Source organism: Danio aesculapii, chromosome 5, assembly GCF_903798145.1.
Source record: "Danio aesculapii chromosome 5, fDanAes4.1, whole genome shotgun sequence".
Classification (NCBI taxonomy): Eukaryota; Metazoa; Chordata; class Actinopteri; order Cypriniformes; family Danionidae; genus Danio; species Danio aesculapii.
In genome coordinates this window covers 66,095,279-66,112,242 of record NC_079439.1, presented here as the reverse complement: position 1 = coordinate 66,112,242, position 16,964 = coordinate 66,095,279, and the positions used below count along the sequence as shown (strand labels likewise).

The 16,964-nt window shown below is 35.8% G+C and overlaps 1 protein-coding gene across 1 annotated transcript; it reads left to right on the top strand.

Moving 5' to 3' along the window:
* Window positions 1-1,036: 1,036 nt before the first annotated feature.
* Window positions 1,037-10,901, top strand: tor2a (torsin family 2, member A). Its single transcript, XM_056458733.1, has 5 exons — window positions 1,037-1,203; window positions 3,783-4,048; window positions 5,950-6,125; window positions 6,201-6,328; window positions 9,112-10,901. The coding sequence occupies exons 1-5, from the start codon at window positions 1,086-1,088 to the stop codon at window positions 9,354-9,356; spliced, it is 933 nt and encodes a 310-aa protein (XP_056314708.1). The 5' UTR covers window positions 1,037-1,085; the 3' UTR covers window positions 9,357-10,901.
* Window positions 10,902-16,964: the final 6,063 nt, after the last annotated feature.

Genomic DNA, 16,964 nt, shown 5'->3' with positions numbered 1-16,964 from the left:
CGGACCATATTACAATTAATTTGAACACTAATTTGAATATTGTTATCCGTTAGCATTTAGAGGCTATATATTAAAACAATCCTGAAGCTCATTTATTATGTTTTAATCTTTTATTGAAATAGCCATATTCTAAAAGTTGAATGGGCTGGCCAGTTTGTTATGTGTCTAATAAATAAGTAAAAATAAGTATTTATTTATATTTCTTTATTCTAAATCTGTATATTTTGGTACATTAAAAAGTGTGGTTATGAAGACCACCCGACAAGCTAATCCAGCTAAAATTGTGCCTTAAATGTCACTAAAACGCTAAATTTAAACCCATAATTAGAAAATGAGGCAAATAACTGCAAAAGGGTCCACTTTTTGGAAAAAAAAAAAAACATTTCACCAGGCTGGCAACGGGCCTGTTGTGGTGATTAGCAATATTAGCCTAGCCTATATTATCGGACCTCTTTTTAGGCTACTAGTAGTACTACTAGTTCTACCAGTAGTAGTACTCAGTAGGCTAGGGATTCATTTGTATGAGAGCTGTTCAAAAAGTTGATAATTTTAAGTTGTTATTTTATGGACTAAATCGCTCTAATCGAGTCAACGAACTCGAACCTACTGTGCCTAAATGAAGCTATTAATAAACTTGAATAATAAGTCTATAAAACAAGAAAATATTAAGTAAAAAAATAAAAAAAGAAGATACAGTGTAAAATATAAAAATTTAATTTTATAAATAATAAAAAATACAGATAAAAGGTTTCTCGTGTGACATTTGTGCATATAGCTCGAAGTAAAACTCGTTATCTGTATTTTTTCTGTATCATCAAAACATCTCTTATTTCTAAAACAAAGAAATAACTTTTTAAAAATGTTAAATAACATTTAATCTAATGTTTAATTTAGTTCGTCGACGAAATTACGTTACCACGTTACCACCAAAAATTAGAATTGTTTTTGGAAATGAGCTGCTCGAAAGAATCGATTCTTGGACATGTGTGAATCAGTATGTGGCCTTCTAGTTCCTGTGGCGGCGCTGTTGTTACGCTTTCGCATTCAACTGATCTTGGAGCGGTGCTCCAGTGGCAGGAGCCACAATGATATTTATACTACTTTTAATTTATTGTACGTCTTTGGGTAGCGGGTTTGAGATGAAAACTATATTTTGTTCAATATCTGACAGCTGCGACTGTGACTACAAGCCAGACATAAAAGGTAAGGTAAACAGTGTGGGATTTTTACAGCTGTCTCCAGCGCACAGGCTGCTAGCATTAGCTTGTGATGTGTTCTGTAGGGTTGCCAGCTCTATCAGAAAAACATGTGGGGTTTCTTTTAAATAAAAATAACAAACAACACTCCGTTTCCTTACATTACATATGCCAGGTTTACCTTTAACGTTGTATTTGATTGTTGGTGATGGCTGACTTCATTGTAAACAACCGAGATGCTAACGTTACATAGTTCACAGTGACTTAGTGACTTATGTGGTCTATGACTATGCATTCAAACTTTAATCGATTTTATGTGAGCAAACTTTAGTGGCTTTATATGTTATACTAACTAATGAGCTATATATCTTTTCATTTTTCGCTGAATATGACACAAGAAGTGACTATAATATAGAGGATAACTGACGTTTTAACACACTAACTTATGTCAAATGTTACAGTATCTATTAAATCAAATAGGAATTAGACATTTTTTTGACATTCTAATAAAGTAAAGTATGGCAAAATCTACAAACTAATCTGTTATAGATAATATTAAATATTTTCAATATCAAACTAATTCATACTTTATATACATGCATAAAGCAAATGCTGTATGTAATATGAAAGCATATTAATCATTAAAGTGTGTGAAAGTTGCTAAAATCTGATGTGCAGCAGAGAAAGTACATCAAACTAAATAAATTATCAATTAAATTTTATTATAAATTTGCTTAATTGAGTGAAACGTATTAAACCTCATTTATCATTTTTACATTTAGACGTATTTTAGTACATAGAACAGTTGCCAGTCATATAACTACAAGTATTTTGTCATATATATTTTTATTAATAATGTGTTATCTACTTGCTTGGCAAGCATACCAAACCAAGTCCACTTAAAGGGATAGTTCACCCAAAACCAAAAGCTGCTCTTAATTTGCTGTAGTAGAAGATTAAAGAAGATTTTAGCTGAACTGGTGGTCATTGGTAATTCATAAAATACAAGTCAATAACTACCAGCACTTCAAGAGTAATATATATACACTGACCGGTCACTTTATTAGGTACAGCTGTCCAACTGCTTGTTAACGCAAATTTCTAATCAGCCAATCACATGGCAGCAACTCAATGCATGTAGACATGGTCAAGACGATCTGCTGCAGTTCAAACAGAGCATCAGAAGGGAGAGGAAAGGTGATTTAAGTGACTTTGAATGTAGCATGGTTGTTGGTGCCAGATGGGCTGATCTGAGTATTTCAGAAACTGCTGAACTACTGGGATTTTCACACATGACCATCTCTAAGGTTTACAGAGAATGATCTGAAAAAGGGAAAATGTTCTGTGGGCGAAAATGTTGATCTTGATGCCAGAGGTCAGAGGAGATTGGCCAGACTGGCTCCAGCTTATAGAAAGGCAATAGTAACTCAAATAACTAGTTGTTACAACAAGTATGCAGAAGAGCATCTCTGAATGCACAACATGTTCAACCTTGAGGCAGATGGGCTACAGCAGCAGAAGACCACACCGGGTGCCACACCTGTCAGCTAAGAACAGGAAACTGAGGCTACAAGTCGCATAGGCTCACTAAACAATTGGACAATAGAAGATTGGAAAACCATTGCCTGGTCTGATGAGTATATTTCTGCTGCAACATTCAGTTGGTAGGGTCAGAATTTGGCATCAATAACATAAAACCAAGGATCCATCCTGCCTTGCTGTCTTGTATCTTTCCCAAGGCGCAGCTTACTAGCATCTGAAGTAAACACAACGAGTATCACCATGGTAACCCACAGCGCATGCTTTCTCAACAGCTGAAGTATTTTGTTTCAAACACTTTTTCTTTAGTAGTGATAATAAATGACTTTTAACAGTATATAAATAAATAAATAAATAGATACATTAATAACGAAGCAAACATTATAATAGTGTATACAAACGCACCATGTCATAAAAAATGAATCATCTCAGACTGGTTTCTTGAACGTGACAATGAATTCACTGTACTCAAATGGCCTCCACAATCACCAGATCTCATTCCAATAGAGCACCTTTGGAATGTGGTGGAATGATTCGCATCATGTTTGTGCAGCTGACAAATCTGCAGCAACTGTGTGATGCTATCATGTCAATATGGAGCAAAATCTTTGAGGAATATTTCCAGTACTTTGTTGAATCTATTCCACGTAGGATTAAGGCAGTTCTGAAGGCAAAAGGGGATCCAACCGAGTACTAATAATGTGTACCTAATAAAGTGGCCAGTGAGTGTATATCGACAACCAAATTAATAGCGAATTCTGTTGATACGTTGAGGTTTATGAAATGAAACGATGCTTCTGTTTTACATTATTTAAAAAAATATATATATCTTAATATTATATTTATCCACCACAACAACAAACATTCCCAAGTGTGTTCACAATAGTCTCGAGCATATGTTTTAAGGGGTTGATAAATTGTGTAATATAATCGTTTAGTAAATATATCATATACCAAATATGTTATACCTTATAACAATTGTGACTAACAGTTTTTTTATTCTAAATAACCCATATAATCAGCCCAACTGTATCTGTGTTTTTACAGGTTTAGAGTGGGATCTTTATAAAAATCTTTATGGACAGCATATGGCTCAGGACATTGTCTCAGAAGCAGTGGTGAACTTTTTACAAAACGAAAACCCCGACAGACCACTAGTGCTGTCTTTCCATGGATCATCTGGGACTGGCAAAAGTCTAGTCAGCTCTATGATTGGAAGACACATCTATGGAACGGCTATGGGGAGTCCATACATCCATCAGTTTATTCCCACATTACACTTTCCTTCAGCCAACAGGGTGCTACAGTACAGGGTATGTGTGGATTTACTGATGTAAAACAGGGTTGCCAGGTTTGTGCAACAAAACTAGCCCAGTCACCCTATTTTAAAGCAGAACTCAAAACTTGTCATCAAATAATACGTTAATCAAACTCAAAATATGCTATTCCCAAATAAAATACGCATTTACCTGCAAAATAATAGGACACATTTATAGGAAACCTTCAGAAAGACATGCATTTTAACATTTCATATTATGTGTCTAGCTGAAAGGAAAAAAATTCATTCTTTTTCAGATATCTCTTAAATACTGTTTAACAGAGAGAAAAGAGACTATTTTTAAACAATAGTTTTTAATAACTTAATTTCTAAATTAAAATTAATAAATATATAAATACTGCATCTATATATAAATAATATATAAATAAGGCAGTCCTTATTGTTGAGCCCTGCATATGTATATACATATATACCCATATACACACACACACATATATATATATATATATATATATATATATATGAGCAATATCACATGAGTAGCAGTTAGATGTGGCTGTATATCTGCACTTGTGGTAGGCGTGCGTTGCCAAAAGGCTGCAGGCCGAGTGCCTTAGTGTCCCACCAGTGATGATATACAGCCACATCCCACTGCTACTCGTGTGATATTGCATTTACAACAGTTCGATGGCATAATCGTGTATATAAAAAAGAAAATTAAACAGAGTTCCTAAAAACCCTTTTGTAAGAGGAACTACTTTCTTCCGCCATTCTTTCACATCTGCAGCTGACGTCAACTGAAAACAGGTGATTTTGCTCTCATTTTAAGATTTTAAGGCTGAACGGCATGAAATGCCATCAGTCTATAGAGATATCTCCCAGTATTTTTCTGTTGCAATTGGGAGATCACAATATTACTATGGTATAAATACAGCACTACAAAATACAAAAGAGAGAGATCGACTTAGAAATTCACTTACCTGTTTAATAATGATTTAATCAGCTATAGTTAGTAAGTACACTGTTTTTCTCTTAGGAAGTGTCTAAGAGTACGCTGTTTTTTGTCTTATTTAGTGTCTGTCGCCATTTGTGGATGGACATCTTCAACCGTCTTTACTCAAAGACAGGCTAATGGCCGCGGAGGTGCTGTCTCTCAGAAATAAATATTTTATAATAGGCACTGCCTTATAAATAAACTGCATAGTTGCAATCTAAACAACTACATTCTTGACTTAAAAAAAGCTTCAAAAGTACATTGTTTCCCAACAGCAGGAATGTTTGTCAAACTGTAATGTCTTCTGCTTGTTGCTGTATGTAGGCAGAGTAATACACAAGGGTGAAGAGGCTGTCCTAGTGCTGTTACTTGCAGAATATCAGATTCAAGAACTAGACAGAACTGTTGTATAAATATATACACCAATAAAATTTAAATAACCTATATTTGTCAATCACAAGTGAAAGTGAAAACATTTATTTTTTTTAAAGAGTTCTAAATGGTAAAATGGGCACAAGCATTATAAACTTGTGTTTTTGTTCCATTCACTCCACAACAAATATTTTCAAATAAATAAAAATACTCTGATAAGAAAAAAAGGTAGAATATTACAAGTATTAAATGGTGGCATTCATTATCAATAACATTTATTTTAAGCGTTAAGCTTAAATAAAATACTAACTTCTAATAATACCAAAACTGTGGGAGTGTGCGGGAAATTCACTATGCAAATAGTGCATCTTTCTTCTACAAATAATCAAGCGTAGTTTTATGATTGGTAGAATACAATTGACACTTTTTTTAATCTGTGTGGAAAAATTAAGCTGATTAAAGTAGCCCAACTTGGCAACCAGATAAATAAACACAATTATTTTTTGCATACGAGCAGAAGATTCTGCTTGATTTATTTATTGTTAATGTGTTTGTTGTTTTGTGCACAGTCAGATCTAAAACGCCGGGTTGAGAAAAGCCTCACCAGTTGTGCTCGTTCGATCTTCATCTTCGATGAGATGGAGAAAATGCCTCCTGGTGTGATCGATGTTTTAGAACCGCATTTAGGCCCCTATCACATTCTCTTCCAGACCAACTACCGCAAGGCCATTTATATATTCATCAGGTAAGTCTGAATAAGTCACTCAGGAAGACATTATTTTTCATAGCAAAGAATTAAAATTTATTTTTTTTTCTTCAGTTCTGCAGGTGAGGAGATAGTGAACAGAATTGCGTTAGAGAGTCGTCAGGCAGGTCGAGATCGAGAGGAAATTCAACCTGATGAGCTGGAGGAGAGTATTGCTGATGCTGTTTACAACAACAAGAACAGTAAGTGTAACGTGGTCTTCACTTCAGTCCTGTTAATATAAACAGGGTGTCCATTTAGTGAATTTGAAGGCCCTTAAAGGTCCCATGAAATTAAAATAAAGTTTTTTAGATTGTACTATCAGTATTATAAGGATATCTATAAGCTAGTGTGCTCCAAAACAGTGACAAAATCCACATTTAGAAGATTTAAAACTGACATAAACATTTAAAGCTTGTAGTTTGTCACTTCCGCCCAAGTGGGTCAACAGTTTTATTCACATCACGTCATACTGTAGTTTCTCATCACATCATAACCAATCAAATCCTCTCTAGTATCTGACATGCCCCGCCCCCTTTAGGTGCTTCTAATTTGCTTTTTATTTGATGCGCTTGAGCTTAACCACTCTCACTGACAGAGCTGTGATAAAACAAAACGCTATTGGCTGTTTTTTTTTTAAAGGGGAGGAGCTACACTGTCCCACTGTGGAAGAGATTGAATTAGCTTTCTTATTCAGTAGTTGATGAGTAATCTTTTAGTTTAGGTGCAGGTATGTTTTATGTAGCATAATTTCACAAAAACAGATTCTCTATACACAAATAAATTATCTTGTTTCATTATACTGCAAGTTAAAATGTGCCGCCAAATGTTACGGGATGAACCTAAAGTGTTTTGAAATGTATGGAAGGAGTCTTAAAGGTTATTAAATTTCATCCTCAGATCACTGTCATTGAGACTTTTATTTCAGTATGTTGATGCGCTTCTAACTGAATGGAATATTGAGTAAGGGGAAGGGCTTTCTTTTTGCGCACCATTCCCTCATAGCAAACTAACTGTAAGAATATAATAATTATGAATATTGTGGCTGAAATCGTCAAACATTCATGAAGATAACAGAAGGACCGCCACTCCAAACACAGAAGTAAATGATCAGACTTTTTATTAAAAATTACCAAAACAAAGTGTTTTTTCCCAATGGATTAACTTGCTCGTTATAATTGTTCACCTAAAGAGTAACAATGTGCGCTAGCAAAATAAGTGAAGTTTCATAAACTAATTTCGAGAGAAGCACGTGATATGATTGAGCACGTCTGGCCGCTCATCTGTAATCAGTAATAATCCAATCAGAGTGATCCTAGTTTACTATAAATGGATCATTTTCTCCCTACTGTTCTATCTTCGTTTGGAAGAATCTCCCCTTCCACCCCATCTCCTCCTTTTCCTCCCTTTTCTAAAGGGGGAGCTCTCGAGACCTACCTGATCTCGGATCTCCTGATATGCTTATCGACCGGGCGGGAGCCCTGGGCTCAAATATCTCTGAGCTCAGGGTTCTCTCCAGGGACAGCATGCCAAACCTGCTTAATACGCCAAGCATATCTAAGTGGGAACTCTTGTAACCTTTACATTTTGAGTTCACACAGACTTTAAGGTAAATTATTATGATAATTCTTAGCATGACTGTAAATTCAGCTGTTGAATCGATTACATTATAAATGTGCACAAATCTGAACTTTGAAACCAGTTTTTTTTTTGCTGTTGTTGAGTTGTTACAGTTTGAAAGTGAAGAAATTAAAGGGAAAGTTCAACCCTAACCCTCACTCTTTTACTCACTCACTGCACTTGTTTTGTTGAACACAAAAGAAGAACATTTGAAGAATGTACCACTACCACTAGCTATTGATAATCGCAGTAGAGGTCGAAGTCAATGGCTATTGTTTTCCATCATTCTTTAAAATATTTGTAATCTAATAATGTTTATGCTAGATGTATGGATGGATAGATTAATATGAATGGATGGATGGATGGATGGATGGATGGATGGATGGATGGATGGATGGATAGATACATTAAAATAGATGGATGGATGGATGGATGTTATTTATAATCAAAATAACATTTTAATAATAATTATTATTATTTTAATAGTCATATTGAATTGAATCTCATTTTCATAGACAAGTTAACACGTTACATTACGTTTTTTATAAGTGGGTAAATAGTACAGATTTTTTTATTTATCTGATATTTCTGTTAAAACCAGAGATGCCCAAACTAGGGCCCAAGGGCCATAGTTGGCCAATGGTAACATTTGATTTGGCTCTCCATCCCATCTGTGATATTTGGGGTTAGGCTTAATGCCTTTAATACACATTGTCAATTATAATTTAACGCAACCTTCCATTTGTTAGTTTTATTTTTAATTCCAGTTTGTTTTTTGGTAACTTAAAGGCTTTAATTAAATGTTGTAAATGATTCCAATTTGTAATTTTGAATGAACATATTTTTGCTTAACGGATAGACCAGAAGTCAGTAGTCATCAGTTAGCAAATCAAGGAGAGGGCAGCTTGGGTAGTGTATTCGGCATCAAACTCCATTGTGTTATAATTGGAATTCTTATGTTTTCATTATAATAGGTCCATTATAAAATGTAAAAAATATATTATACATTAGGTAATATAATTAAAGTAATTCTTCATATTTATTTTGAAATAAATGAGTTAACTTTGTGATACAGTTGGACATATTTAGCATATTTTCCAACTTTGATTTTTGGCCCTTCATAAGAAAATGTTTGGGCACCCCTGGTTTAAACTATCACCCAGCCACTCACTTTAGTCTGGAATAATTAAATATTTCCGAAAATACTCTAGTTGTTTTTTACAGTATTAGAAAGTATTACAAAAAATGCTGTGTCAGTTTTTCCAATGCCGTGCATCCAAACAGTCGAATCGATCTTCTAATCACATGCTGCACGTTGTCACCTCAGTGAAGTCAATCTAATCTGTGGATGAACTTTGTTTCCCAGGTGGGTTCTACCATTCCAGAATAATCACAGAAAAGCTTATCACTCGCTTTGTGCCTTTCCTTCCCCTGCTACGGCGCCACGTGGAGCGCTGTGCCCAGCGGGAGCTCTGCCAGCGGGGCGAGTGCCAGCGTAAAGACGTGGCATCGGCAGTAGGGGGCGCCATGAACTACACACCAAACGACAGCAAGTACTTCTCCAGCACTGGCTGCAAGTTAGTACCGGCTAAAGTAAACCTGTTCCTTTGAGACCTGCAGGAAAAACCTTCTAGGATCTGAACAGCTCAGAACAAGAGGTGGGACAACGATACAGTAAAGCTGGCTGAGCGTTAGATTTGGGGACATACTATTATTTGTGTGGTAATGAGTTCTGATGAAGAATCAATACATCTAGCTCTGGTTTGTTCAAATCGAGCAAGAATAAGCCAGTTAGCTAATAGAAAGGAAAGAGCAAGTCTCAGTGTGTCTAACTACAATTTTAGTGATTATTTATTTTATCATGGCATGGGATATTCGTTAGTGAAACTAAGTGCTGTGTTTATGATGCCGACCACAAGGTGGCAGCAGTGCCTACTTGAAACAATTTTTTGTCCTTTTAAAAAATTGTTCTTATTTCCATATTTTAAAAGATTATATAAAGTATGTAAGGGATGTATAATACTGTCTTTTAGTATTTCAACAGGTTTGCTTGTTAAACTAGAGAAGATGAAATCTATGCATATTAGTACAAATATGGGTACACTGCAAAAAATATCAGCAAATTAGCAGTTTTCTGTATTTTTTTGATTTATATTTTTATTTTTCCTCCTTTATTTATGTTCATGAATTGCATTATGGGACCTTGATCTTACTTCCAACAACTTTTAACCTTAAAAATTTGATAAAGTGACTTTTATTAACATTTTTAGTAGTTTAAAGTGTTATATTGTCTGGGTTGGTGTTGTATATTACTCTACAAAAACATTGGGACATTTTTCACTATATATTATTTCTTATCCATTTCTTATACATTATGTTATTGCAAACTATTAAAATTTCAACATAAAAAGTTGACAGAGCAGAGATCAAGCTCCCATAATGCAATTCACAACCATAAATAAACAAAACACACTCATGAATCACAAAATATGGAAACTCGCATAGATACGGATATTTTTTACAGTGCCATTTTGTTTTCACTACGAGGGATTGTGCACCCAAAAATGTATGTATTTCATCATCTACTGACCCTGAAGTCATTTCAAACCTGTATGAATTACTTTTGGAAAATAACATGGATTTTTGGAGAAATACCTCAAGTGGGTTTCTCAGTACCATTTCAAGTCAGTCTAATAGATTAAAACTTTGAATATTTTTAAGGGACAGTTTCAAAAATAACATTTTCATCATCTTCCCACCCTCTTGTCTTTTCAGATTATTTATTTATAGATCATGAAAGTCGGTAGAAGGGTTTATTTTACCAAACGCTGAAATTCGAAGTGTTTGGCAACCTGAACTGCAGCAACGTTCTTCAAAATGTGTCTTTTGTATTGAATAGTAACTCTCACAGGTTTGGAATGGCCCGAGGGTTACAAATGAAATATATAATGGAGTAAACCGTCCCTTTTATCTAGTGGTTCACCACCTCATTCTGGTGGACCAACAGCTCTGTGCAATTTGTAAATCATCAGCTTGTTGTTTACATTGTACAGTTGTTCCACACATCCTTTAGTATAGTCTGCAATGTAAATATTTTGCACTTTTTTAATTCAGTGATTATCCATTTATCCACTTTAATTAAAAAAATGCCATGTAGGTACTTTGTTTATACTTTTTATACAAATTCAGCACATGTACAGTCATGAAAAATGTGCCAGGCAATAAAATCAAGTTGATTTTTTTTTAACAAGATTTTTGGGGTATCATGAATACATTCCCTAACTAGGAGGTGGTTTTTTTTACTGTCTCTGTGTGCTGGCATTATCAAGAATGTCACACACTTTACAAAAATCAAAGAAAATATCCTGAGGGAATAAAAGTATCGATGACTTTTACTATGCCAGTCTATTTCTGCGATAAAAGAACAGTCATAATTATAACACATAAAGTTGAAATAAAATTATCACATTAAAAGTCCATAGAGTATAAAAGTCGAAATTCTGAAATACTGGGACTTGTACAGTGGAGAATGAATGACCCAATAATTTGTTAAAGCGGGAAAAAAGTCAGTTTGCGTAATGCCCCAAAACTAAACACAAACATTGGTCTGCGCTGTAATAATTTACTAGCTCTTTCATTAAAAGTAAAGCTTGCAGAAAGAAAAAATGTTGTTAACAAATAGCTGAATGCAGCCATAAAGTGTCCTATTTATTATTATAATATCAAGGTGTTGCCAGACAGTCAAGAATAGCGGATGAAAATAAATACACATATATTCGCTATCAATGAAGATGATTCGTAATGGCCAAATATTAGTTTAATCAGTTATGTACCTTGGAATGTCACGATTGACCAATTAGAATCAAGTTTTCCAGAGAGTTGTGTAAAAAGTTATTTTAATATTCATAAAAATATAACCCATTCAGGTGGTAATAAATATGGACATGTTCACAGTCAAGCATTTCATTCAGTGAGCTTAAATAGCTTTACATTTTACAGCAGATCGAGTCACAGCCTGAATATAATTTTTATATACCAAAATAAGTCCTAAAACTTAGCATTAGTAGCTTAACTCATTATATTAACTTTATTAGTAACTCATAAAGTCATAAGAGTCATAAAATTTCAAATCAATGAATGATTTTTTTTCAGTGCTATTCGTGACATTTTTATATAAATAAATTATTCCTGTACATTTAGGAAATGTAGCTTATGGAATTAAATGTTTTGTTTGGAGATATAGTGAAGTGAATTAAAAATACTCCAGTATTTACCAGAAAAGTAAAAATGTACTTAAAGATTAATTCACCCAGAAATGAAAATTCTGTCATTAATTACATGCCCTTGTGGGTTTGCCCACCTGATACCTTTGTCCATCTTGAGAATACAAATTAAAATATTTTGGATAAAATCTGAGAGCTCTCTAATATCCATATCTGCTTGTTAAGTGTGACGTCAGAGGCTTCCGGGTCCAAACGCTATATCAAACTGTGTGGGGAGACTCATCAAATGGTAATTATAAACGTTTACAAAGCAATGCAATACTTTTGAAAATCACGATTGCAAGTCAGAAGTCAGAATTATTAGCCCCCCTTTAATTTTTTTTATTTTTTAAATATTTCCCAAATTATGTTTAACAGAGCAAGGAAATTTTCACAGTATGTCTGATAATATTTTTTCTTCTGGAGAAAGTCTTATTTGTTTTATTTCGGCTAGAATAAAAGCAGTTTTTAAATAAAAAAAAAAAAGGTCAAAATTATTAGCTTCTTTAGGCTAATTATTTTTCGATAGTCTACAGAACAAACCATCGCTATACAATAACTTGCCTAATTACCCTAACCTGCCTAGTTAACCTAATTAATCTAGTTAAGCTGTATAGAAGTGTCTTGAAAAATATCTAGTCAAATATTATTTACTGTCATCATGGCAAAGATAAAATAAACCAGTTATTAAAACTATTATGTTTATAAATGTCTTCTCTTCGTTAAACAGAATTAGGGGAAAGAAATAACCAGGGGGGCTAATAATTCTGACTTCAACTGTATATATCCATGCCTAATATCAGATGGCCAGAAAGTGATTCGTTTTTTATTCATTGTTAAAATGTTGGTATTTGTGATGCAGCAAGCCCAGAGACTGATGTGTACCCAATGATTTTATAGAAAGTTCACTTTAATGTGTGATATGATTAAAAAGTGGTCATGAACGAATATTTTCTCAATTCAAATGAGTAGCAGCTTGGACCCGGAAACAGTACTCCATACGTCACTGATACATCACGACTTAACAAGCAGATACAGCAAGGGTCCTGTGACGTTTCAAATAGGGTTGGGTTGATAGATGATGACATCAAGATGCTGAGCCGGCATCACGATCCTCCGCCCCTGTCGCAGCAGCAACCCGCTCGCGAAAAATACACACATTAGGCCCCGTTTACACTAATACGTCTTAGTTTTCAAATGGCATTTTAGAACGAAAAAAATCCACATCCACACTGGCGTTTCATCTAGCATTTAGCCTTCGATCCACACTATACAACTGAAAATGCACATCACGTGACCACACACACACACGCACACACTCTGTCATACCCTCTAGCATATGCGTACGTCTGAGCTCCAGGCTTTGAGCACAAAACCCCATAGAGCAGTACGTGTCGGACTGTTTATCAAGCATGTACCGCTGGATCACGTCTCACTCTAGGGCTGTTTCTCACTTCTAAGAATGCAGAGAACGGACTTGCGTACTTGTGGGGACCGGTCTTGCAAGGTGTCCTCAGAAGAACAAACTCGGGAGACCATGAGAACAGAGAACGCGTCCTCTGAGAAATGAGATGCTGCGTTCTTCCCTGGTTCCTCCTGATGGTCACATGACCTTCACGCTTTTTTAATGGAAAATTATTTAAACATTACAGCATTCATACAACGATTTATTGTTTTCCCCCTTTTCACAATATATACTATGCATAAAAACATTAGAAATATACATTGCACAATATAAATAAAACTGATTTTAATACGAATTTCAGCAAATGAACACCCTTAATGTGTTTATTCCTTTATTAAGATGTTCATGGTAATGTTTATATTCGCAGTCTCATTTAGCGAAAGTCCTGAGATAAATAAGTTAAATCTCTGAACTTTAATAATAAATCTAAATAAAATGCTGCGCTTCCCACCTACAGTCGCAATGACTTCTGGGACTTCTAAAGCGAGTTCGGTGCTCAAGTCTGCATCCATGCGTCATCGATATCAAGAACACAGATGGGAAGTTTCACGCGTCCTCTGTTTTTGTGGTCTTGAGGAACTGAACTTTTTTCAGTTGATGATGACGTTACACAAGAAGACGAGGATGCACGACCGATGAAGAATGCATATTGAGAAACAGCCTATTTGTTAAACATGATATTTAATTAATCTTGTCTCTATCTAACGACTCTTCGGTCTTTTGAATCTATTAGGTAACGTGTCACAGCATCAATACACTGCTTCTATCTTTCGCTTTCACGCTTGTATTTAAATAATTTTAGCGAAAACCTCAGATACTGTTGGTTGGTTCCTGTTGATTGTGAATCTTTTTTACCAACCAAGTTTGTCGACGTCATTATAACAACAGAGATCACTCTGCCTATTCATGCCAGATTCCTGTGGAAAAAGTGATTGACAGGTGGTAATTTGTGTGTAACTTATCTTGATTTATGTATGATTTGGTTATGGGTAAAACAAAGACCATGCGGCTCAGGTAGTTGAAACGGTAGGCTACAAATAATTAATTCATTATTAATTAATTAATTATTCATAATTAATTCACTACCGCCTACGACGACGATGCCATCGTCCATCGTGGTTTCACATTAGACATCGTACAATGCCAGATTGGTCGACATCGCCCAACCCTAGTTTCAAAGTAAGAAAAGGAACCAAAAACGCTGTCAAAACATTCCATGTAACTTCACTTTCAAATCATGTGAAGCTCTGAAATCAAGGTATGCACTACTTGGCCAATATGACACTTGTGTATTACGCTGCTGACTCTATACATCATACTGCCCATAAATAAATGTGGACCCTGATAAGGAAGAGAAGATAAAGGAGAACCAAGTCATTTAACATGGTTATTTTAGCTCTCAAAATTGTTCTTGGAGCTTCGTTTGATTACATTTGAAACACTGAATCCACATGGAATGTTTTGACAATGTTTTCGGTTCCTTTTCTGGACTCTGAACATCTCTGGATCCTTGGTGTCTATGGTGGGATGAGAGAGCTCTTGGATTTCATTTCTGCAGGATTTTCATTTTTAGCTAAACAAACCCTTTTAAAGTCAGTGTAAATAGTGAGTTACCATCTACCAGTGGTGATACAGAACATACAGTGAGTGACACAAAGCCCTCAGACTCCTCCCTCCGACAGCTCTTCTTCCTCCACTTCCCAAAGGATATTAAACGTCTCCCAGCAGGAGTTGTCAGCAGGTGTTTGGTGGTCCGCTGAAGAAGAACACAGTGACTCTGAGCCGGACATTAAGCCCTTTGAGACCATGTTGAATTTCAGTGGATAAGCTCTTAAAGCTTTCTCTACCATTTCACCTGCACACAAAGCACTAATACCCACTTTGATGACTTCATCTGTCCCTTCCCAGTATACTGGAGGAAGTGTAGTGGCGAGGCCTTCACCTTGGGTGGCTGCAAAGAAAAGATTTCCAATTGGGACTGTTACAAAAAGCAGGCAGATAATAGCAGACTGACCCTCTTCTTCTTCCAAACCTCTGCTCTTGGCTTGACCTCCGTGCTCCCGTTCACACGCTCTCCGAGCTGGCCACCCTCGTCTGACCACCGGCCCCTTCATTCGGACACTACTCCATTCTGTCCCAAATCAGGTCTAAAAAGGCACAACATCACCCCCCTCCGCCGGTCCCCTCTGGCCTGGCTACAATAAAGCCCCAACACCCTCCTCAACATCTGTGAGCGCCCCTCTGTCTGCTCATTTTCTCCCTAACCACCCCATTATTGGCTGGCTTTCACTTGTAAATGTGGCCGGCCTCAGTGCTGATGGGGCTTTCATCCGCATGGCCCGGGTCAGCTGGAGAGAGCGGCTGGCCGAGGGGTGGGACGGAGGATGCAGAGACGGCTGAAAAACAATCAGAAGGCCTTTTGAGGTGCATTCAGCTGAGACGCTCGGCTAAACCAACTTTTGCCTCTTCTTTCTGGCTGTGCATCGCTTATTTTTGTTGCGAAGACTCTGTATTGTATATATTCGTTATAAACGATGCACTGCACTAAATAAATATTGAAGTTGCAAATTAAGCATGGAGTTTTGTAATTTTTGCATTTCATGTGTATTCGATTGAATTGTTTTGTGAAATTTATTTCTAAAAAGCAGTTTCTTACACTAAAGATGCGAGATTGTTTCCATTTGACACCAAATATTTGTTAAATGAACATAGTGATTGGATCATCCATATTATTTACCTGTTTTAGTTGAAACATTTCAGAATATTTTGGTGTGTGTGGTGAAGTGAAAATTATTATTATACTGCATTTTTAGGATACACTATATCTGATTTAATATATGTTTTCATATTACAAACTCTAAAAACAAATGTTTTGACTCAATTTAAAAACAATGTAATATATAATATGATGTATAATATAATGAAACATAAACTTAACGGTTATAACTCTGACGGTTTTTACAGAGTGATATGACCATGATTGCAATATAGGCTCATTCTGAAAATGTATCCCTATATACATTTCTGGAAATCACGAATTATGTGTCCATAGGTATGTATGGCTGCATTTCATCTTTAAAACAAACGCTATGGGGCGGTATGACGCCGTTCCTTTTTGCACTTACCAGCTGACCGCTTGCCTCCGTATGTACGCTTTTCCACTGTTACCAGTTTGTCCAGTTAGCTCGCCATGTACGTCGGCGGACTTGAGGCACATAGAGGAGTGTTCGACGACGGTATTCGAGTGAAGAACGGTTCCAGAAAGCGGGAAAAACAAAAACAGAAGCCAAAAAATTAAATAAACAAGTAAATAACAGGGTGAGGATGTAAAATCTAAAAAACATGGTGCAAATCAGGCGAGGGCTTTTCTTTTTCTGGATTCAGCAAAGTGGGTGGGCGGGTCAATCTGTGCTTTTGAAAACACTATTGGTTGGGTTTTAGGGAAGGAGGAGGGTGGGTCAGTCGATTTGACAGTCAATCAGTCAGTCGACA

Excerpts from the sequence above, each read along its gene's own strand:
- tor2a (XM_056458733.1), top strand. The coding sequence starts at position 1,086 with ATGATATTTATACTACTTTTAATTTATTGTACGTCTTTGGGTAGCGGG. Across the intron at positions 4,049-5,949 it reads ACAGGGTGCTACAGTACAGG|TCAGATCTAAAACGCCGGGT; the intron begins GTATGTGTGGAT and ends TTTTGTGCACAG. Across the intron at positions 6,126-6,200 it reads GCCATTTATATATTCATCAG|TTCTGCAGGTGAGGAGATAG; the intron begins GTAAGTCTGAAT and ends TTTTTTCTTCAG.